The sequence below is a fragment of the Perognathus longimembris genome, chromosome 11 (genome assembly GCF_023159225.1).
Source record: "Perognathus longimembris pacificus isolate PPM17 chromosome 11, ASM2315922v1, whole genome shotgun sequence".
In the NCBI taxonomy this organism is placed as follows: domain Eukaryota; kingdom Metazoa; phylum Chordata; class Mammalia; order Rodentia; family Heteromyidae; genus Perognathus; species Perognathus longimembris.
The window spans coordinates 31,266,142-31,290,744 of record NC_063171.1 but is presented as its reverse complement, the minus strand read 5'-3'; the positions used below and the strand labels follow the sequence as shown (position 1 = coordinate 31,290,744).

At 42.2% G+C, this 24,603-nt stretch overlaps 1 protein-coding gene across 2 annotated transcripts in view; it reads right to left on the bottom strand.

The window, feature by feature from the left end:
* The window catches only part of Cd247 (CD247 molecule), a 79,072-nt gene extending 54,922 nt beyond the window's left edge, over positions 1–24,150 (bottom strand). For both annotated transcript variants that reach the window (XM_048357591.1, XM_048357590.1), the window contains exon 1: positions 23,952–24,150. In XM_048357591.1, the coding sequence (XP_048213548.1) occupies positions 23,952–24,147 (196 nt within the window). In that variant the 5' untranslated portion in view covers positions 24,148–24,150. The remainder of the gene's footprint in view (positions 1–23,951) is intronic.
* Positions 24,151–24,603: the final 453 nt, after the last annotated feature.

Sequence of the window (24,603 nt, the reverse complement as noted above, 5' to 3'; positions counted from 1 at the left end):
AGTCAGAAGCCAGAGGTAGGAAGATCTCTGCCCAAGACTGGCCCCCAACAAAAGTATAAAACTTTATCTAACAAACAATGGTAGAGTGTTTGACAAATAAGTGTAAGGCTTGGCATTTGGGAAGTTACAAAATATATATTCTATGGAAAGTGGACACTTTGCTCTTCCGCTTGTATCTCCCATAAGTCCTGGATACAGAAGTATATATTATAGAATGTAAAGGACTCATAAACAAACAGAAAAAAGTCATAGTCAAGTAATGATTGTATCACATCATGGTGGTTGAATTTTAGAGCAGGAAGGAAGATTGAGACCTATTCTGTGCCTATAACAAAAACTCTGGGGTTCAGAGAGCCCAAATGACTTGCACCAGTTGGACTGGGCAGGGTTACCTCTCCACCTGGATCATGTTCCCAGGAGCAGGGGTGGACCCTTTATTCTTGCACAGTGGTAGGTTGAGCCCATGGAGGGACATGAAGATGTATGTCTCAATGAACATACTTACAAGGACTTTCCAAATCCATGTGTGTATCTATAGCTGGATGTCCATCTATAAGTAACCATATCCATATCTATAAGGATACCATGAAGTTTACCTTATGTGTGACTGGGAGGAACAAAAGCAGTAACAGATCAGTATGGTCATCCCAGAAGTTGGCAACTGGTAAGCGCTCACTCTATGATGGAAATGGGGTATTTGCCAAGCAAATCTACCAGAGGAGGAGAGCTCAATCCTTTCTTCATCCTTCCACTGAGAAGTGCCTGGCATATAGAAGCTCAGTAAAGATGTGTCAAAGTAACACTGCTGAGTAATCTCAGCTGTCCACAGCTGGCCCTTTACTATCACCACTAAGAAATAGAACTGACCTCTGTGGAGAATTATTCCAGGAAATCTAAGGATGCTTTAGTCCATTGCATTTGCATACAATCTACAAATACCTTCCTGTATCCTGTATACTTTATATTATCTCTGGATTAGTTTTAAAAATCAAACACAATATGAATGGGATATAAGCATTATATTCTTTAGGGATTAATAACATTTCCTCCCAAAAGCCTACACACATTTAGAACAGACAAAACTATCATAGGCTTGATTGCATAGTACATCAATGAAAAGCAAGGCAAAAAGTGCCCAGGGAGAAACAGAGAGCAAGAGTGTGATGGTAGGAGAGAGAGAGAGAGAGAGAGAGAGAGAGAGAGAGAGAGAGAGAGAGAGAGAGAGAGAGAGAGAGAGAGAGAGAAGAGAGATTGTAAAGTCCCACACATCCCTCTGTTCCAACGGTCATGGCCAATGGTGGTTTGCATGTTTGTTTTGCACAGCAAGAATTGAATAAAGCAAAAAGTATTTCAGTAGTGAGTAGTAGTTAGAGTGGCTCATTACAAAATGTTCTCTAAGTCTGTATGTTGCTAGGCAATGGTGGTCCATGTCTATACTCAGGAAGCTGAGATCTGAGGATCACTGTTCAAAGCCAGCCCAGGCAGGAAAGCCTATGAGACATTTATCTCCAATTAACTACCAAAAATCCAGAAGTAGAGCTGTGGCTCAAGTAGTAGAGCTCTAGACTTACATGAAAAAGCTTGGGGGCAGTGCCCAGTTGAGTTCAAACCCAGTATAGGCACACACACACACACACACACACACACACACACACACACACACACGTTTAAAAAGGGGGTTAGATGGGTGCTGGTGGTTCATACTGAGGATTGTAGTATAAAGCCAGCCCAGGCAGGAAAGTCTCTATGAGACTCTTACTACCAATTAACCACCAAAGTGGCTCAAAGTGATAGAGCACTAGCCTTGAGCAAAAGAGTTCAGGGACAGTGTCAAGGCCCTAGTTCAAGCCCCGTGACAGACAAATAAATAAACAAATAAATAAGGAAGGGGTTAAATTGGTTAGAAGTTTGAGGTCTAGAAACTTTTCCTAAATAGCTATCAGCCCTGTCAGTTGGTGAGCAGATCAAGTATATGTGGCATGTTCCATGTCACAAATGCCATTTCTGTCATGTGAAGAAGCTTAGAGTTTAGGACAGTTCAGGGAGGAAGTGAAAGATACAAAGTCTGGATCCATGAAGACACCAGAAACAGTAGACAGACATCCAGCAATTCTGCTGCCAGAAATTTACTCCAAAGAAATGACCACAAATGTGGGCAATGACATGTACAGGAAAATATCTGAGCTGTCCACAGTGCCATTATTCACGACCTGTCAAAATGTAAAGCCATATGAATGTCCAACAACAGGCAGAGGCAAAATAAATTATAGCACTCTATAGACACTGAGATGGATGTTTAGAAATGTTTAAGTACAGGGAAAGATGGCCGTGATTTATTGTGAAAGAATAGTTACAAATTAAAAGCCCAACTTAGAAGGACAGTGACCAAAATTTTGTTCTTTCTTCTTTTCTGTTTTCCAGAAGAAGTATGCTTTGGAATATGGTCAATATTATCTCTTACAGTATACATTTTGGTGGTCTAAAAGCAGAAAATGGAGCGTATCTGATTTCAAGCAGGTGCAATGGAATTGCTGATGTCTAGGTCATCTTTTGTTTAGTTCTCATTTTCCTTTATCTTTCACGGCAGGGAGCTTACCCTTTTTTTTAGATTTTTAAGTACTATCCATCAGAGTATTTATGATAAAGCATATAAAAACTAGGTTTCTCCTAATAAAATGTAAAGAAGTTGGTGAGCAATTTAAAAATATTTCAGGCCCAGCTTTCATGTAATCTTAGCTGCCCGGGAGGCTGAGGTCTGAGAACCGCACTTAGAAGTCTGCCCAAGAAAGAAAAGTTTGTGAGATTCTTATCCAGGGAAGCTTTTTCAGTGGGAAATTGCTCGTTTCCCAACAATAGTAAATAAGCAAGGATATAAAGACTAAAAGTGGTGAGCTTTTGATTTGGAAACAGTGTAAATTAAAATAAGACTAAGACTAAAATTAAAATAAGAATAAGACTAAGAGGTAGCCTGGGCTAGCCAAAAAAGCCCTGGGCTGAAAAAAAAAAATCAAGAGTCACAAAGTCTCAAGCAAAGAAAACTTAGAACTCCCTATGTAAGGACTACTCAGTCTCAAGCTTGACCTGACTTGTAACATGGTTCTGGCTCAGCCACTAGCTTTGCTACTTGGCCACTTCCTTGGCCAGGACCAGTGAAATAATGGGATCTCCTAGGTTCTTGACTAAACACAGATTCCATGATGCAGAAGCAGGAGGAGAGAAGGCTGTGCCTTGGCTATTGGCTATGCTGGCCAAATAGTCTAGTAGCCTAGTCTTGGGTGCCCCGGCTACGGCAACTGTCTGCGGCTCCCTTCTGCACCATGGCCTTGTCTCCAGTTCCAGTTGTGTTGCAGCTCATGCTGCAGACTTTGGTTTTTTTTCACACTGCAGGTCAGATCAGTTGCTGAAACAAATGCAACCACACTTCAGCATCTTTCCACACGAATCCACACCTTCCCAACCTTCTGCTGTGGAATGCCTAGGTCCCTCACGAGTAGTGTGGAGCTGGAAATGACACCAGCTGGAGATATGCAGTTGTTATCAGGATGCCATTGCAGTGAACGGCAGATAGACAAGGCCACTGGCCATCCCCACAGAGATATCTTGGGCACACCATCTGACTTTTTTCCCCTCTCTGTTCAGACACGCATTCTATTTTAATTTACAATAAGAGAAAATATTCATTTCAGAGTTATAGTATTCCTCCCCCTCTCTGGACCCTACGCATGCGTTATCTTTAACCCTCCTAACCACATGTCAAGGTAGTTACAGTTATCTTAACTTCTCTCTCTCTCTTTCTTTCTTTCTCTCTCTCTCTCTCTCTCTCTCTCTCTCTCTGTGTGTGTAGGCTTGAACTCAGGGCTTCCTTTCTGAAGGCTGATACTCTGCCAGTTGAACCACACCTCTACTTCCTAGTTATCTTCAGTTTATTAAGATAAAAAACTAAAAAAAAAAAAAAAAAGATGCATAGCCAGGTAAGAGTGAAGCCCAGAATTTTTGCTTAGGTCTGATTATCTCAGAAAACTTTTTTTTTTCAACTTTCTGCTAAAATTGATCTTTTTCACACCCATTCCTAGACAAAGATACAGGAAACAGAAAGAGGTACTTACTAACTGGGGACATCCAGCCCAGCAGTGGCTTCTTGTAGTTTATGTCTTAAGAGAATGATCACGAAAACCATACTCATGTGGCACCTCTAAGCATACCATGTTAATTAACATTTAGAAAGTGCTTAGCGGCGGTTCAGTTTTGCTGGCCTCCTGGTCAATTTGATGACTAAAATGAGGTGAGAATGAACTGCCAATCATGGGCTTATCAACAATGAATGACTGAATGGTCACGTTAATGACTCTAATTTACTGGTTTTCTGCCAGTGATGAAACACACACACACACACACACACACACACACACACACACACACACACACACTGGGTCTGACAATGTCTGAAGACATTTATTTAGGTTTGTTACAACTTAGGCGTACTACTGGCATCTATCCAGTGTGTAGTGGTCAGGGATGCTGTTAGGGATCCTATAATGCATAGAACGACCCCACCGCAAAAGGTCATTGGTCCAAAATGTCAATAGTGTTCTGAGTTTTTAATCAAAAGGGACTTGACCCAACTAGAGATGAACAGCTGTTTCCGGTCTGGGAAATTGTTGCTAGGGTTAAACTGTACAGATGTTGCTATGATTGGGTGTCCACATCCTGTTTGGCTATAAAGTGGGCATTGTGTATTTTTTTTTCCAATTTCCCTTATTCAAGAGTGTCCCATGAAATTTGCTTAGTCTATCATTGGGTTAAAACCAGGAGTGGAAAATGTAACCTCTACGAGGAAAACAAAAAGTAAAACGAAAAGTATATGTAATAATGGAAGCTTGGGTGCAGATTTTAGTGCCAGGTATTCTTTCCTGTAAACTCTCACTCATTTGTTCCCCACCTCTTAGCCCTAGGCCATACCTAGCCATAACCAGACCACATGTAACGGCAGAGGCAGAGCTTGGATTTGGGTTCAGGAGAACGAAATTTGGATGCTAACTCTTCTGGTTTCTCCATCCCAATCACTTTCTTTTAAGCTGTAGCTTCTCCATCTGTAAAAGTGGACTGTACCCTGACATTCCACAGGGCCGTGGATATTTCAGGGAGCAGCCCATGTATGAGTTGTGTGTTCAATGAGATCTAAGTGCTCACCTCATGGTGATCACACACACAGAGTTTCTCCTCCAGGAGGCCCAGGGGCTCTCTTGATTAAATTTCTCCCCATTACTGCTGCCTATGTAAAGCTCCTCTTGAGTGGTATTCTGTTTTTTATGCCTCAGAGGAGAAATAGTCTCCATATCATAAAACAAGATCATTGAACCCAATTTATTTTACTCATGACTCCAAGGAGATTATTGCTTTCAAGAGGACATTGCACCCCATTAAAATGAGAATTGTTAGGATGATGAAACAGGCAACATCGTTATAACTTTCCATTTTCCAAAGGATGAACTCTTGGCATTATCCAGGCCTTTCATGTCTGACAGTAATTTTTGTCACTTTATCCAGTCTCATATTGCTCCATAATTCTAGTCTGTTTTCATCTTTCATTAACAGGATGTTGAGGTTTTTTTTTTTTATTTTTACAATCAACAAATTTTCGAAGGTGATACAAAAGCTGAAAATAGAACCTGCCATCCTTTCCTTAACAACCAGAGCTTCTGGTAGAAATGAGAGAGATGGTTTGTGTGCCATGTACATATTGTTTATTAGCTTTCATCAGATGATCTCTAAACACTGCAGTAATGAAGCATGTCTAGAACACATTCTCATATTTGCCCCCCCATACCCTGTTAGGAAGAACAAAATTACTTTGAAGACGAATGAACCATGTATTATGATGCACTATGTGTTAGTTCCTGAGAATAGAAACTCCTATGACTAAACTCCACAAACATAGCAAGTCAGAGAATAGAAACAAACACATTTTATCACTTAGGCCAGCTGAATCACATTTGGTTTTCCATCTCTCTTTAGTGAGAGAACCATCTGTCTTGAGGATGCCTCCACCTCAACAGATGCATGTCATCATTTGGTTTTTGGTTTGTTTTTTTTTTTTAACCAGGTCTGGGGCTTGAACTCAGGGCCTGAGCACTGTCCCTGAGCTTCTTTTACAAGCTACCACTTGAGTCACAGCACCACTTCCGGCTTTTTCTGTGTATGTGGTACTGAGGAGCCAAACCCAGGGCTTCATGCATGCTAGGCAAGTACTCTACCACTAAGTCACATTCCCAGCTGTCATCGTTTGCTTTTAAGCCTGACCAACAATTTGGTTAAGTGGCTAAGAAGTGGCTCTCTGTTGTTTCCCTGGCTGTCCATTGTTTCCCTGGCGCAATGTGGTGGGAACCAGCAGAGGTGGGTAGATACTTAACAGTGAGCTACCTCACAAATGCAAGAGAGAAAACCAGGAGAAAGAAGAGGTGGAGGATGACATGACTGGGCATCTAGCTTCTGCTCTCAATGCTCCTAACCAGGGGCGAGCAAAGTCTGACTCACAGGCCAAGAAGAGTAGAGGCAGCCTCCTGTTTCTGTGTACTTTTATTGGAATGTCTCCATATAGGCATTTGTATGTGCATGGCTGATTTTGTGCTACAGCAATGGAGTTGTATAGTTGGGTCAAGGAGCATACAGCCTATAATATAATAGCCAGGAAGCCTATAATATTTACCATCTGATCCTTTGGAGCAATTGTGTGTAACTACTAGGTTATCACTTGAAAGATCAAAGGTAAAGACTTTAGGCATAGGGTACACAGAAACAAATATCAAGGGCACTGCCTTAAGAATGTTTCAGGTGGAAAAGTAAAATAAAATGACCTGAAAAGTTAGTGAGTGATACGAGAGTTGGATGAGTACACAAGTCAGCACAGTATAATGATCTTATAGCATTTGGGGTAGATATCATTGCCCACATCTAACCCCAGCTCTACAGAGCTTGTAATTGCTTTGAGGACACACAGTGAACATCGTGGGCTTAGAGCCTGGGCTCAGCCCTCAGCTGAGAGGTACACCTGGTGAGCATAGCACCCTCCCCACACAGGCAGAGGCCATGTGATAATGGCGGAATAGAGGGAGTGCTACGCCAGCCAACAATCAGCTCTCACAAATCCCCATGTCCTAAGCCCACCTAAGATGCTGCTTTCTAATAAGAAAGGAACTGTAGGGCCTGGGAATATGGCCTAGTGGTAATGTGCTTGACTTGTGTACATGAAGCCCTGAGTTCGATTCCTCAGCAACACATATATAGAAAAACCTGGAAGTGGTGCTGTGGCTCAAGTGGTAGAGTGCTATCCTTGAGCAAAAAGAAGCCAGGGACAGTGCTCAGGCCCTGAGTCCAAGCCCCAGGACTGGCAAAAAAAAAACAAAACAAAACCGAAAGGAATTGTAGAAATTTATATTATTTCCATTAATGTATCATTAATATATCTTGTCCCTTCATTTCTTCATTCTCTCTCTCTTTCACACACACACACACACACACACACACACACACACACACACACACACATCTTCCTGCCATAGAAGAGTTCAGATCATCCCTAGTCCTGGCCTGTATACCTGGTTAAGTCTTAGAAGAATTAAAGCATATTCTTACCTAAAAATCTTTTCTTGCAAGTAAGGCCTGAACCCAATTCCCCAAATATTTACTGCAGAAAGCTACAGGTACAAGTGGCTTCTTCCTTAGGAGGACATACTGGAAATGCTGTTGGCCCAGAAGTGAGCAGGAGCCACCTAGCCCCCAGGTGGGGGCCCTGACAGCTGTGACCTGGAAACACCTTCTTGGTTCTACCTTCCCCAGCCCAGGAGATGTGCAGAAAGCAGAAAGGGCCAAACCCAGCTACACACTGGCCTCTCCTTCTATCAGGATCCCTCTGCTAGTTTACTGCTACGTGAGGCCAAGGTACAGAGATGGAGAAAGAAGGGTTTGAAATGGAAAGAACTGTATAAAATCCAGAACAAATTCTGCAGCTGAAACCACTACAGACTCATTTCAAGACTGCAGAATGTGCTGGTGATGTTTCTCGAAAGGGCAATCCCGGTACCTCTGGGGTGGGAGGCACCCTTCCATGGCACACACACACTTATTCCATCTTCCTCGGAGGAAGAAGGAACAGCTGGCTCAGCAACATCAGACTTTACATTTATGCTAGTCATTTTGGCAGGAGCCCAAGAGGTCATTGGGTTGCAAAGATCTTTCCCCGAGAGATACCCAATGGCAGAGACCTTTGCAGTCATGCCATGGAGAAAAGAAGTCAACATTTAAAACAAAGAAACTGGACTGTCTTAGAATAACTTTGCCAGCTAGTCTTCAGAGAAATTGAGAAGCACATTCTTGTTTCCAAATACAAAACTGATTGATTCAAACCAGGATTTCTACAAAGACTCCTTATGTGATGCCAGGGAAGTTTTTCAATCTCTTTGTGCCCTAAAGTAGCATCTTTAAGAGTGTCTTAGTTTGAGTTCTTCTAGAAGCAGACAGTGAGACAAAGTTTAAAGAACAGAGTATTTTGGGGGGAGGGGACTCCAGAAAGCACTAGCAGGTGTTATGGGTTGACTTGTGTTCCCCTAAAGATGTTGATATCTGTGAATATGACTTTGCAGATGATCAAGTTAAAGTGAGGGCATGATGATGGCCTGTGCAATATGACTGGTGCCCTTACAAAACAAAGACGCATGGACTCAGAGACACACTCACAAAGAGAACACCATGTGAAAATGAAAGCAAAAATTGTAGTGAAGCGTGTACAGGCCAAGATCACCAGCAAGCCATCAGAAGTCACAAACAGGCATAGAACAGAATCTCCCTCATGGTCCTCAGAAGGAACCATCCTTTCAATGCTGTGATTTTAGATTCCCACAACTGTTAGGTGATAAATTTCTGTTTTCTAAGCCACTGGCTTGTAATATCTTACTACAGCATCCTCAAGAAACTGAAAGATGCTGTCGTTTGAATACAGTTTGCCCTCTCTGAAAACTCAGGATAAAATGTAATCCCTATTGTGAAGTATTAGAGACTAAATCTGACCACAGTATTCAGAGTGGAGCCTTTGGGACTGATCGTGATTAAAGTCACCAGGATGGAAACCTCATGACTGAATATTAGTGACTTTTTAGGAGGAAGGAGAGAGACCTGGACACACATGCACACACACATGTGCGTGTGCACACACATATACAGGTTCCTTGTCTCTCTTGTGCAACCCTGGGACACTGCCAGCAAGAAGGACATTACCTGATGCACTCTCAACGTTGGACCAGAACCAAGGGAGAAAATAAGAACCAAGAGAATCTCTTTTCTTTATAACTTACCTGGTTTGGACTGAGAGAGTCGTAAAATAGGAAAATGAGGCAAGAGAGAGAAGGAAATCAGATAAGCAAGTTACCTCTATTGATGACCAGATCATCAGATCCTAGGAACAGTAAGGAAGAGCTACCTCTGAGCTGCCATGAGCAAGGGGCAACAGGTGGCCAGCTCATCACTGGCAGAGGACTGCTTTCACAGGGCCTGCCAAAGGTGTGGGAGAGGTACTTTGCCCAGGCACTTGCAATCTGCTGCCTCAGTGTCTTAATTTCTTCTTCTTGGGTCCTTCTTTCCTCCTATAAACCCGCCCATTCCAATCCTACCTTCCTTTACCTGTTCAGCTATGCCTTTGAGAACCCCCACTCAGAGCCCTCACATTTTGCACCTCTCAACTGGGTCCTTGATGCAGCCTTTCTCTAACTCTATTCTGCAATCCATTTAGTGAGTCTTCACTAGAACAACAAATATCATGGGAGGAATTGATTTGTATGACTTTGGATACTGGTTAACCATGTCTCCCTCCATTTCCCCTAGGATTAGGCAATGCGTATTTATTTACAAACATAGTCTTTGGAGAAAGTCCTGAAGCTCAACAACAGCAATGAAACATTCTTTGAAGGAGCTTAAATGTGTGTTTCCAAGATAAATGTTGTCTCTTTGTGCAGTAGAGTATTAGAATCCTGCAGAACAGTTTGGGGAACAGCACCTTTGGAGTAAACCTCATTGGGCACATTCTTTAGAAGTTTTGGGACAGGAGAGCAGCTTATCCCAGCAGAGGACAAGATGGAGAGCCGGAGCAATCCCTCCTCACTTCCCTGACCACCCCGTCCCCCAACTCACAGAGCTTACTTGAAGTGGGTGCCATGCTAGGTAACATAGGCCACTGTCACCAGGCTCTACTTCCCAGAACCAGCATGAGGGTGAGGAAGGAGGTTCAAGAGGGGGAGGAGCTACCAAGAGCCACAGCTGGTGTTTCTGCATTTCCTGGGGTGGAGCATCCTGTCCCCTCCACCAGATCTGCCCTTTTCTAATTCCTTTCTCCACATGGCAATTAAGCCTCAACTCTTACCCTCAAAGTTCCTGGCCAGCATTACAAGGAGCAATGAACCACTGGCCACACTCCTGAGCTCTGAGAGTACTGTGTGGCCTCCTTGAAGAAACAAGATAGTCCGAGAGGCAATGCACTTCCGACTGCAGACACTCAGAGGCCAGCCCAACAGCTCAAAAGCTCCTGCTGCTAACCATGTTCCTCCTCAGTTTCCCTCCTGTAAAAATTAACAGACGTGCCAAAGGATGAGTTGCCCGAATGCATGAATCACAAAACCAACCTCTCTCCACAAATGCTGTCACAGCCACTTGTGTCACTTAATCAGATTCAGACATTTCCTTCTCTGCTTGAACTTGTGTTCTGAGAGCAACAGCTGGGGCCGACCACTGCAGTCCCTGACACTGTAGAGCTGGCTCAAAACCACAGAATTGCTATATTCTATGTTTTATTTCTCCCTCTAAAAAGTATTCTGATAATAAAATGGATTTGTGTGTGTGTGCGCGCACACACAACTCCTGAGTAGCTACCATTACAGGCATGAGCCACCGGCACCCAGCTTGAAATGTATTCCTAAATTGCACCCTCTTCACCAATAGCAAAATTACTTATTGGGGGAGTCCTACTGAGACCTAGCCCATCCTTATGGATCTCATGCATTGGTAGATAAAGTTAAGTCTGAGCAGATCTGTACAAAAGTAAAACAAATCTGTTGATTCTAAGAAAATCTAATTAATGGAGCTAATTAAGTCAGAAAACGAGTCCTCATAATACTAAAGCATTCACTAAGGCTTTCCCTTAAATGGCTCTCTCAAATATTGTTATCATATTCTCTTGCAAAAAACTTCCCAAAGGCCTCATCCTGTGAGTAGAAGGACTCCTGTTACTCAGATGGTATTTTTAAAGGTATAATCGTAAGATATTTTCTAAGTCTGGATATATTAATAATACAAGGCACTTGAGTCACTTGTTTGTTCATCAAATTTTTAGGGAACATCTTTCAGAGGTGGGGAACTTTTCTTTGTCAAGGACTATTGGGATATTTGCAACATCATTCGTAGACCGTACAAAACTGTCACTACAAAAAATTTAAATGAACAATTTAAAGGAAACGAAAGCCAGGCATTAGTAGCTCATACCTGTAATCCTAGCTACAAAGGAGGATGAGAGCTGAGGATCATGGCTGGAATAGCCAGGGTAGAAAAGTCTGTGAGACTAGAATCTCCAATTAACCAGTAAAAAGCTGGAAGTAAAGGTATGGCTCAAGTGGCAGAGTGCAAGACAATAGCTCAAAGCCATAAGTTTAAGCCCAAGTATTGGCTAGTGCGTGTGCACATGCATGCGCGTGTGCGCACACACAGTCAATATAGGCCAATAAGAAGCATGTGCATCTGTCCCATCATGTATCTTGTGCTCCATAGAAGTGATAAGAAGGGAGGCTCAGCTGGGTGCCGGTAGCTCATACCTGTAATTCTAGCTACTCAGGAGGCTGAGATCTGAGGATCCTGGTTCCAAGCCAGCTGAGGTAGGAAAATCTGTGAGACTCTTATTTCCAACTAACTACTAGAAAACTGGAAGTGGCACTGTGACTCAAAGTGGTAGCACACTAGCATGAACTGAAGAGCTCAGGGGCAGTGCCCAGGCCCTGAGTTCAAGAAAAGGCCCTAAGTTCAGAAAAGAAGAAGAGAGGCTGCTCAGCAGTGTCAATAGCTATCTGAGCATTTCCTTTTGTTTGTTTGTTTCCATTTCCTGAAGTTCACTTCGGTAAGTATTATTTTATACGATCAGATGCACATAGGCATTGTGCCTTCGTGTTCCTTTCCTAAGAATATCCTCCTTTGGTTTCACTGTGGTGAATGTCTAGAGTCCTGCATAATTTACCATATTCCAGTGTATGTTAGATCTAGCTTCCTCATATGGGAGAAAACATACAGTTTGTCTCTCTGACCTTGGTTTACCTCACTTAACATGATTTGTTCTAGGCCCATCCATTTCCCTGCAAGACATAATATTATTCTTTCTTTTGGCCATGTAAAATTCTATTGTGTATAAGTAACCACCTTTTGGGGGCTCTTTCATCTATTTTAGGACATCTGTGCTGTTACTTGGCTATTGTGAATAGTACAGCAATAAATGTGGGTATATGTGCAAGTGTCTTTATGGTATCCTAGCTTGTGATGTTCTGGATAGCTGCCTGGGAGTGGCATGCCTGGATGATAAGGAAGATCTATGTTTAGTTTTTTTGAGGAACCTCCAGACTGCTGTTCTGTCTGAGCATTTTTTGTCTATAAAGGTGACCCAGTGTCTTTCTGCACCCCCTGAAGCCATTGAAAGCCATCCCTTGCCTATGACCATCACAGGTCTGGCCCAGCCTGAGCCCCACAGGCAGGATGGCTAAGAAAACCAGCCTGGGTACCTGCAGCTATCTTTTGGTTGCCATCCACATATAGGGCCCCTCAGACATAATGGATACTAAATGGTCATCTCAGAAGCACCATTTATAATACTTAGAACAGAGCAGCCTAGCAACTAGACCAAGAATCAAGAGCACGGTGCTCAAGTGCCAACTTTGCTACTTGCGTATTACATGGCGATTTCTTATTTGGTTTGTCTGGACTATCCTTTCTACTCTAACAGTATCTAGAAGCAGCACTTGGAGGTATATGGTCTTATTCCAGCTCATATATTCTGTGATTCTTGTATAACAGTTTCACTCTCTGGGAGGCACTCTCTGTTATTTGTATCACTGAAGGGAAAACTCAATGGGTACATTCCTACCCTCCATTTTAGAGACAAGGTCACCACACTTGATGTGAGAGGTGCATTCCTGAAGACTTTGCAAAACCCAGATAAATTGCTCATAGAAATAAATATATAATCAGAGTCATATTGCATTGAATATTTCATTAAAGAGAGACCACAATTATTATTATCATTATTATTGTTATTATTATGCCAGTCCTGGGGCTTGAACTCAGGGTCTGGGCACTGTTCTTGAGCCTCTTTCTGCTCAAGGCTAGTACTAGTTGAGTCACAGTACCACTTCCAGCTCTTTCTGAGTACTTTATTGGAGATAATTGTCTCATGAACTTTTCTGTTAGAGCTGGCTTCAAGCCATGATTCTCAGATCTCAGCCTTCTGAGTAGCTAAGATTACATGAGCCCCCAATATCCAGCTAATATTTTTAATATTGCATTAATTTTAATATCAATTTTAAATATTGCATTATTTCAATAGTATGACAGATTGTTTATTCCTTCTGAAAAGATGTTTTTAACCTTCAAAGAGGAGAAAGGAATGTAATAGGAAAGAAAGAAAATGATACAGGATTAAATTTGGTGGAAATAGAACAAGGTTTGAAGAGACTCCAGGAAAAGAGCTCAGGGTATTCAGAATCTGTAGTTCTTAAAGAACCAGCAAATTAAGACTTTGTCAGTCTTGCTGTATTGAATCTTAGATGTTCGACCAATTGGGAAGTGATCTCTTTGTTTGGTTTTTAAATAAATTGGTCCAGGCTTCAATGCTGCTAGAAAATGTTCAACCTCAAACTTGAAAATCCCTATGCAGCCAAATCCTCTCTTTCTCCCCTTTGTCTATATCATTTTGTGTTCTTCAAAATGGCTGACAAGAATTTCCTGAGGACATTATAGATGGTAACTAAATCAGAAAGCAATTAGATCAACCTTTGATCTGAGACTTTATATTTAGAACTGTAACTAGAAAAAAAGATGATGTCAAAGAAATGATTTCAAGAAATTGACATAAAGATTAGAAAAAAATTCCTAAATCTCTCCTTCACTCTTCTTGGCTTCATTGGATTTATAAGCATTTGTGCTGTGACTCTATTCACTTTCCATTTCTAGGCTCTAAGTAGCTCCCTCTCCAATACAAGGGTATAAAGCTTTGAAAATTAGAGTCATCTGATTACCCCTTCCCAAAGAGCTGTTCCCCGATGAGATGCTCCATTGAAATGGCTAGAGTTTGCTTTATATCAGCCGCTCATGGAATTATGGATGGTACATTTAACAATACAGCATTTGCACTGGGCAGGTGAGAGATGGCCAAGATTTTAAAGGGGATTTCACAGGCCAGGTCAGCAGGGAGATGGATGGGTGAGCAGTGGTTGATACAATTATTCGACACTCTGAGATGTTCTTTTGAAGCCTCTATACTTAGTAGAAAGAAAAAGTATAATCCTCTTTGCCAACCTTTTGTAGTTCCATCTTTATTGTTCCCATCGGAACCCAAAGAAAACGGACAAGATTCATTTTGTCCAGAAAGCATTTGTGTATTTTATATAGGGTGAGGCTTTGATGCACTGATAGTTAAGTGAGAGAAAAGACAAAGATTTCTCTCTGCTCTGAGAAATCAAAGGAGGAATTTCTGAAGCTCTCAGTCTCAAAAACAGTCCTGGGTGGTATCCAATCCATGTATGCTTCCTTTGCTACTAAACTCAGCATGGAAATTAGCACAGGTCTGCAAAGTGGTAAAATGAGACCAGACCACATAAAGAAGTAAGTTTGAAGGCAAATTCAATCCTTTGTTGAAAAAACCGAGAACACGATTCCCAGAACCAGGGAAGTTTTCTTTTACTTGCAAACCATTGGTCAGCCAATGTCCATCTATAAGACCTGCCACTGATCTGTAGGGTTGTTTGGCTTGGAGGTCTAAGAGAACTTCTTGGTGGTTGTTTACTCATTGAGTAGCCATCCGGATGGTTTAAATTATCAGATACTTCAAATATCTGGTTGTATAACCATCTTTATCACTACAGTTGGTTAGCAGAAGCCACTTGGTTGGATTGCTTACAAGAAAGAAAAAGTACGAAATGTATTTTGACCATTTTAGCCCAAACTATAGAATGACTGCTGGGGGAAGAACAGGTGACAATTTGGGGAGATGGTAACAGTTTCTGTTGGTGGGCAAGTGTTCCTGAAACTGTGCACTCAGCCACTCTATGAAAAATGTTCACAATAGGGGAATATCTGTGTTGGGTTTTTAACCCCGAGTTCTGAGAACAACAACTGAGAATAACTTTCCACCTTATTTTCTCACTTGAATACAGTGGTGGGTCTGGGAGATCCCCATATACCTGGGCTTAATGTGAAGGGTGGATAGCATTTCCACAGGCAGGGATGAGGCAGAGTCAACATTCTAAGCCTTGGGAAGAAAGATGCAAAGAAGGAAAACCTGCAGACTAAGGAGAGCTCTAAGGGGAATGGGCCCAGACCACCTTAAAGTCTGTGCAACTGTGGAAAAAACACTCCTGCCTCTCCACAATCTTAAAGATTCTAGTTTGGGTGTTTTCTTGTTTCTCGTCTCCATAGAAACCTTGGAATGTACTCAGTGACTTCTTAGCCCCCCTGTTCACCTACCATGATTACCAGGCTCTGAGCTCAAGTGACATTTGCCCTTCCCTCTTAAACTCCTCTTAAATACACATACGATGTAACAAGGTCACTCACTGATGCCCACAAAAATACATACCTCGAGACAACAGCCCACATCTATCGGCACACAGGTAAGCATACCCAGATACCACACACACACCAACATATGAATTTCTCTACATACTCACAGAGGAGCACAGACTACAGAATACACACACACACACACACACACACACACACACACACACACAGAGAAGCATATACGTCTGTACATGCCAGAGCAAGGAGAGAAACACTGTGGCAGGCATCCTCACCAGCCCTTACACTAAGCTATAGCCCATGGAGCTTGGACTCAGTGGCTTTCTCCTGGCTGAAGGCTGCTCCCCCTTCTGCCTTTTGCAGCAACAGGTCAGATGCAACCTCCATTTCCCATCTCCAGCCTGTCTTTCTACTTTTGTCCCCTGTCTTCCTCTAATTCTCTGCCATTGTTTTCAGTCCAGGTAGAAATCAGAGATCAGAACAGGTCTGATTGAGGACTGCCAGCCATGCTACTCTAGAGTCAGTACCATTTTGCATGATGAGGAACTGGTGAAACACAGGTTTGTACACTTAATTTTCTAGGCTTTAAAGCAAAAGAAAAATAGGGAGCTGTTTCCTCCTTAAAAATGGTGATATTGGTATTGGTGTTGGTATACATTCCAGCTGAGCTGAACATACTGGCCAAAGTAAAACATCTAAAGACCATTTGTTTATTGTCCCTGCAAACATCTTGCTAAAGTCTGAACTCTTGCCTTCACCCCATCCATCCTTCTGGAGTAACCACTCTTGGAGGAACAGACGCTCCTGTCTCTGGCTCTTCAATACGTTGTGCATTTTGCGCTGTGTTCAAGTCTTCTTACCATGCTTCTTACCATGCTCCATCCATAGAAAAAGGGTTTGCACTTCTTGAGCCCAGCCCAGGCAGATAGCAGTTGACATAAATAGTTGCAAATTGATTATAGATATTTGTCATTCAAAGGCAGTTTTCTTACTGCTTGGAAATTTAGTAAAACAAAAACAAGAACAACCAAGTCCCATCTTAAAGTCTATATGTAATAGTATGTTATTCCTCTAGGAAATCTCATACTCATAAAACTTTCAACTGATGAAGATATATTTTTAACAAACAGATTAATTATAGATAGTTGTGTAGGTCCAACCCTCTCAAATATGGTTTAATTTTCATTTATTACAACATGTAAGGCACGGATGCCAGAGTTGTGTAATTATACATATAGGAATGAGTTTCAACTGTCTCAAGGAAAACTCTAAAATATGTACATTTATTAAGAATAAAATGGAAAGCATGAGCTTAACAGATTTGGGGAAAATGTGAGTTCAGAGAGTAAGAGTTCTTTAATAATGACTCAGGAGCCATTTCTGAGAAAAAAAAGGTATGATAGTAAATTAATATATTCAGCATCAAAGTTATTATTTAATACTTCAAATATTGAAAGGAACATAGGATTAATTGCTTCCAAAGGGGAAGACCTTAAAAGTATGCTGCAGAACTCAGTCATTGAACATATGATTATGCATATCAATGAACAAGAATCTCATAGAGCAGCCGAAGAGGGCATTTGAGAGCGTGTATGTGACCTAAGGACCTGAGAAATATGCTTGAGGCTTCCTTTTACCCTTGGGCAAAGTCATCAAATGTCTAGGAATCATTATCCTCACATATGTAAAGAGAATTCTACTATTTTTTTTTTCTGCTACTTGCCCTGATAGCCTTAAGAGCTAGAAAGCACTCTGCAAATAGAAAGAGCATCGTGGTGTGGGCAGAATTTGATCTGCTCTTTGTCTAGTACTTTCTATTTATTTTCCCCCTTGATCCTGAAAATTTGTTGCTGAGTAACACCCATCCTAACAGGCAAGCAAAGTGAGCACTGGAAATTTCTAACATTTCTACCATTACAGTGTGGCTGTTTCAAGCAGTGATTTTCTCCCTCACCGATATAGTCCTCCCAAAATCTACAATTGGTGTGTAAGAAAATGTTGAACTTCTCCCATAGATTTTTTCACCACCGACCCCATCCCCCAGGCCCCAGGTAAAATGTTTAAAATATATGATAAGGTAGTAGTCCAGATGAAAAGAAGTATTTGGAGTGGCAGAGAACTTACATTCCAAATTCCAAGTCAGTATCAGCGAGGTGAGGATGCGAGGAGGGTCGAGGGTTAGATTATTCAATGTTATTAAAAACCTAGTAAGTTCAGGGGCTGGGGATATAGCCTAGTGGCAAGAGTGCCTGCCTCGGATACACGAGGCCCTAGGTTCGATTCCCCAGCACCACATATACGGAAAACGGCCAGAAGCGGCGCTGTGGCTCAGGTGGCAGAGTGCTAGCCTTGAGCGGGAAGAAGCCAGGGACGGTGCTCAGGCCCTGAGTCCAAGGCCCAGGACTGGAAAAAAAAAAAAAAAAAAAAAAAAAAACCTAGTAAGTTCACCACCACAGATCATTCATTTTATTTCTAAAAGGGATGGTCAAGCTTCTTGTAGTTTCTCTTCTCACAGATGAAAAAACTAAAGCCCAGATATTTCTGTCCAAATTTACACATAATTGAATGAGTGAGAGAAAAAAGGAAAGCAGGCTTGTCCAGTGCTTCTGCTTTACTGTGTAGAGAAATTCTCTTACTATTCTGAAGATTGGGAAACTGAGGCACGCACAATAATACTACAACTTTCCAAGCACCTGTATTGCACAGGCACTTCTGAATGGTAGCTCTACTATACAAGGCCCCGCATTTAGGCACCGCTGCCGCCATCTTACAAAAGCAGAGGAGCCTCTGCCCGGCAACTCACCACCCAGCAAAGGCCGTGGATAAGCCCTTCTACCTGCACGGTCTCTTCTCTTTCTCAACATATGGACTTACCAGAGAAGACCCAAACACTTGCAGATGCTCACTGAGAATCAGAAAATCACTTTCTTTCCCCAACAGGATTATTTTTAATAGGAATGCGGAGCTGTGTGAAATATTCCTGTGAAATGCGCATTTACTTTAAACCCACTCTTTTCAATTGTCAATGCTAGATTTGCCCAAAGAATTAATTGAAAGCTCTATATGTAAAGATTTTTCTATACAATTAACTATTATGACAGGCATTAGAAATAGTACAAATGTTCAAGGATAAGGAAATTGCTGAAGAAAATGGCACATATACTCTGTAAAGTTTACACAGCAATTAAAATAATCATGAAGGCAAATCATGAAAAGCAATGCTTAAAATATTAAGAAGAAAAGCATATGAAAATTTTCATGATTAAAAGTGTAAAAAGATATGAATGCATTAGCAAAAATATTGGAATAGAATATAAAGTCATTGGGCTGGCTTGTTATGGAGTCTTTAAAAATTAACTTCAACTATTTTATGATATTTTTATTAAAATATCTCAAACTAAGAGAGTAAAAAGTAAGAGCTTCCTGGACTCTTTACTTAGTAATCTAGACCAAATTTGACTATCACGGCTAGCTATCTTGCTAACCATACATATTTTATTTCTACATTTCAAGGCAGTTAGGTGATTGGATACTGTGGCTTCTGCTATAATACACACTTTTCTTTTTTGGCATCTTTTATTAGTTATTAATTAATTAGTGAACAATCTCCAGTGATGACTCCTTATTTATTTTCTCCTTTTCCCTAGTGTTAAAACGAGATCAGAACAAAATGAGTATAGTTTTTATGTTTGAGATATGTTAGCTTAATCATGTGAAATTATCTTTTTGTAGTTCTAAAAGGAACAAATAGTGGAATTTCATGTAGTCAAGCAAAAAAGTTTAATAATGGTAGGCTTTTGTCTTAAACTGACCTTGCTAATCACTTTGAACCATTCATTCACCTTTGTTAGTTTAATTCCTGGTTGTTGTTTAGTTTTTTTTTTTTCAAATACATTGTTTGATATTGGTATCTAGAAGTAAGGTTCAAATAATGCCAAACCAGTAGACCCCAAAATTATACAGAAACAGCATGCATTTATTAATGTTTATTGTACAGTGATTTTCTTCTAGGTACAGAACTAGCTAGCCTTAAGGAGAATCTGAGAGCAAGACAGACACTTCTTTTTGTGGGGATCTGTGATGATTTTTAGACTGAGAGACATGACTATGTGCAGATAACAACTAAAAATATTTTAATTGATAGGTCTAGAGATTTTAATTATTTTTAACTATATTGACTGTTCAAGTGGATTAATTTTACCATCCTCTTAGTGTTAATAAGAACTAGCTTTGGCCCAAACAATATTAAGAAACCTATTCTGAACTCTTTCTGGAATTTATATTACCAGTTCATGTAAGATTCAAGAGGAAAAGACAGATTCCTGAAATAGAGGTTTGGTTCCCTCCGGAGATTCATCCCTTCCAACTAACACACAAGACATAGTGCTAGGTGTCTTTAGAGCCAATAGAAATTAAATCTGATTAAAAAAAAAAAACAATACAAAAGCAGTCAGGCACTGGTGACTCATGACTGTAATCCTAGTTACTTAGGAGGCTAATATCTGAGGATCTCAGTTCAAAGCTAGTCTGGGCAGGAAAGTCCATGAAACTCTTACCTCCAATTAACCACCAAAAAGCCAAATGTAAAGCTGTGGCTCAAAGGGTAGAGTATTTGCCTTGAGCAAAGAAGCTAAGGGACAATAAGTAAGTAGGCCCTTAGTTCAAGACCCAGGACCGGCACAAAAACAAAAACAAAATACCACAAAAGCAAAAATAAAAGGAATCAGAAGTGAATAATGTAGTGTGCACTTGTATTACCTAAGGTAGAACAGTCCAGAACTTTCTGCAAGTGTTTGGCAACATCTAAACATACAGTCTCTAGACTCATAAGTCTCACAATGGACCACAGTATCAGAATTAAGCAGCATGTTTAGAAATGCAGAGCCAGACTGCTAGAAGTTGAAAATAAACCAGTGGTGAAAACATCACTGATAAAAACCTTGTACCTGCATCACTTAAAAGCACCCCCCCACACACACACTTTCTAGCAGTTTCAGTAGAGATCTGGTGTTGGTTTCTTTTTAAATTCTCAGTCTTAATCTAGGTGGCCACCCTAACCACGGACCACTACGTGTGTTTTGTTTCTAGGTTGCACCCCCACCTTCACTGTTTGTATTATACATTTTATTTTTCAGGCATGTCTCTGCTTTGGGGGGATACTCACCCATATGAGACTTAAAAAATTAAAATGGTGGATGCAATGTTTATCCTGTCCATCACAAGCTTTGAACCTCAGTCTCCACTGGCCCCACCACTGGGATCAGGGCTGTGTTTTCTGGGGTGGGTGGGTCTTCCCAGAACTCAGAGCAGGGATGAGCTGGTGCTAGCCGATAGAGGAAATAGCCATTGCTGCTTTACAACGCATCCAAGAGCAAATTGAGAACCCTAGCCGTGAGTTTCCATCTCTTCTTCTAGTTTTACAAAAATTCAAGATGTACTAATAGTAATATTGAATTCAACACCCACTTATTATTTGTATAAAATATATACATCCGTATAGCATCATTTATATCTACCTAAGTATTTATCTCTATCTACCTACCTACATGCGCACATGCACACATGCACACACACACACACACACACACACTTATGGCACATTACATTCCCTTTCCATCCTCACATCTCTGCAAAGGAGGTAATATTAACATTACTATAAAGGCAAGACAATAAGGACCAGAGAGGTTCAGTAATTTGTCCAAGGTGGTAAATCTTGGAAGTGTCTTCCTAAATGCATAGCTGCTTACAACTCCAAAGCGTCATGTTAGAGCACCCTCTCCTTGTGTAGAAAGGACAAAGACCATGCTGACTGCTAGGTGCACAGGGAGTTAGAGGCACTGAGGATTCATAGGCTAAAGCACTGTGTCACTACCCATGTCATCTTTGTTCCTTGTGGCCCCGGGAAGAAACCACCTTGGCAGACAGACAAACTGATTAAAGCCATCACTGGTGTTGATCCCAACTATTTGGGCTTTTCCAATGAAAATCAAATGGGACAGACCTAAGTTATTTTTTTTAATTATAGAAAATAAGGGTGGCCTAGCTGCTGTTCTGTGCACGGCCTTTCCTCAGTGGACAGGAAGGGGGCTCCTCTCAGGCAGCTGGGCACATGGGTCTCCAGTCTTAGAAGCCCCTCAAGGCCTTTCCTTGCCTTATTTCACTTTGTTTTGTGCTAGGACAATTTTTAAACCTTTGGCTATTGGCTTCATCTAAAATTAAAAACAACAACAACTCTATCTGCACAGAAGCCAAGCAAGGCACAGAGAAGTACAAAGTCAGTGGCCCTGAGGTTTGGGCCTATACAGTGGAAACGTGCATGTCTGTTCTGTCCTCCGGGTGGGGATTGGCTTCATTGACTGCTCCTGGCAGCCATTTACCACCCCAGCAGCCTCTCACATCTCTGCTTTGCCTCTGCTTCAACCCCACAGCCCAATGCAGACCAGTGAGGAACTACAAGAAAGTGTCCAGGGGCTGGGGATATGGCCTAGTGGCAAGAGTGCTTGCCTCATATACATGAGGCCCTGGGTTCAATTCCCCAGCACCACATATACAGAAAATGGCCAGAAGTGGCGCTGTGGCTCAAGTGGCAGAGTGCTAGCCTTGAGCAAAAAGAAGCCAGGGACAGTGCTCAGGCCCTGAGTCCAAGCCCCAGGACTGGCCAAAAAAAAAAAAAAAAAAAAGAAAGTGTCCAAGTTTAAATGATGCCCCCCCCCCACCCCAGCAACCTTCCAAGCCTGAGGTCCTGAGTCAGGAGCACAAGATCCCCATAAAGCCACTGAAGCCCAAGCTGTGAGGGATCTTTGTCCCTAGCCCAAGAGTATAGTCTGCTTTGTGCTCACTCTGGTCCCCTGGCCTCACAGCACCATGCACCATGTGACTCACACCCACTAAGGCTTTTCTGAGAAGAGAGCTATGATCTTACAGAAAACCCCACGATTACCAAGCCCCTGGAGCCCCCAAAAGCGGTACTATCCCAGGGCTATGCATGTTCTTAGCAGGAACAATCTCCTGGCAGGAACAGAGATGTTCTAGTGGCCTCTCATGCCTTCCAGCCCTCCCACATAAAGCTGAGCTGTCAAGTACAGATTGAAAGAATCTTCATGGCTGCTTTCCTTATTTCTTTAGTTTTAAGTACATCTCATTCCTTGTGATGCAAAAGCATCACGACATGGGTGTGTGTGTTCTGTGTTCCTTTTCCCTTATTCTCCTCTCCAGAGTCTGGCTAGAAAACATGGCAGAAGCTAACCCATGTAGAAAAGCCAGGCCTCCATGAACAGAAATGAAGCGAAGAGCAAGTTATCTTCTGGTTATTGTTCACAGGGGTGACTTGACAAAGTGCCGCCTCTTGGGGGTCTCCTACATTCCGTCTGCATCTCTGGCTGTCTGCTCTGTTGCAGAGCTGTTTATGGCAAGGAGTGATGGGCGAGTCACTAAGCCAGGGATGAGTGTGTCAAAGGGAAGCCCTTGGCCATGGTTCAGGAGCAGCCATGACAGGGCTGAGCCCAGACCCAGATCCTCTGGGCTAGAAGGTGGTAAAAATGAGTGCTCTGGGGAAGGCTGCCAATGTGATACTTCCTCTTCAAGCCACTTCCCTCCTTCCTCAACCCTTAGTTGCTATCCCGGCAGTGTTTCAGGTCAAGGAGGCCCCCGGCTAGAACCAAACTGACCAGCAAAATGCTCTTTGTTGCCAAAGGAGAAAGGAAAGGGGCAGAGTGGCAGTGCTAGCAAGAGGGTGGAGGAAGAAGACCCAGCAACTGGAAAAATGTCACATGAAATACAGCCTAGCGGACATGTTCTGATCCAGCTTCTGCTAAGCACTCTGCTTCTCCATGCTTGCCTGCCTCCATTGCACGTTTCCTTCCTTTCTCCTTCCCTTCCTTATGAAGGACTTCCCCTCTTCCTTTATCACTGCAAAATCTACACTTGGGAGGCCATGCTCTCAAACAGCTAGCTTTGAGTCTGTGCCCAGCTTGGCTGTTATGGAGCAGATTCCTGCACCAGGCCAGATCCCTTCCTGCCAAGTAGCCAATGATTTGGGAAGGTTAGGACTCAAAGGATACACCAGCTCCTCCATACCCCCTCACTACCCCTGAGTGATCTTTGCAACACTCTCCCCCAACATGAGACATCAGCCTTACCTGTACTGGGGAACTGTGTCTGCAGGATGGCCGCCAGAACAAGCATCTTCCACTTCATCTTTTCCTTTTCCCAGGACTGTGCCAAGCAGCCGAGGCCAAGACAGCTGTGGATATGATGATGGAGAAGAGAGGAGGCTGTGAACGAGTCTCTGCTGGCTTTGTTCTGATGCTGAGTCTCCAGGAAGTAGAAAACCATGGGTCTTTGAGAAAGCACCTGCTAAGAGAAACTCTTACTCCCCCTTTTGGTTCCTGGGCAGGAAGCTCTGAAGGTTTGAGGGTTCAGGGTGTGAGTGTGTGTCTCGGACGGTCTGAATCTTATTTTTCTCTCATTTGATCATTATAGCCCTCCCTTTGTTTTTCTTGTTGAATTCTTGCCTAATATTTACCCCTCCCCCCTTTTTTTGCCAGTCCTGGGGCTTGGACTCAAGGCCTGAGCACTGTCCCTGGCTTCCTTTTTGCTCAAAGCTAGCACTCTGCCCCTTGAGCCACAGTGCCACTTCTGGCTTTTTTTGTTTATGTGGTGCTGAGGAATCGAACCCAGGGCTTCATGCATGCAAGGCGAGCCCTCTACTGCTAAGCCATATTCCCAGCCCCCCATTTCTTATTTTGATCTATACAGTCAGTTCCCAGGCAAACACAACTTACCAATGCA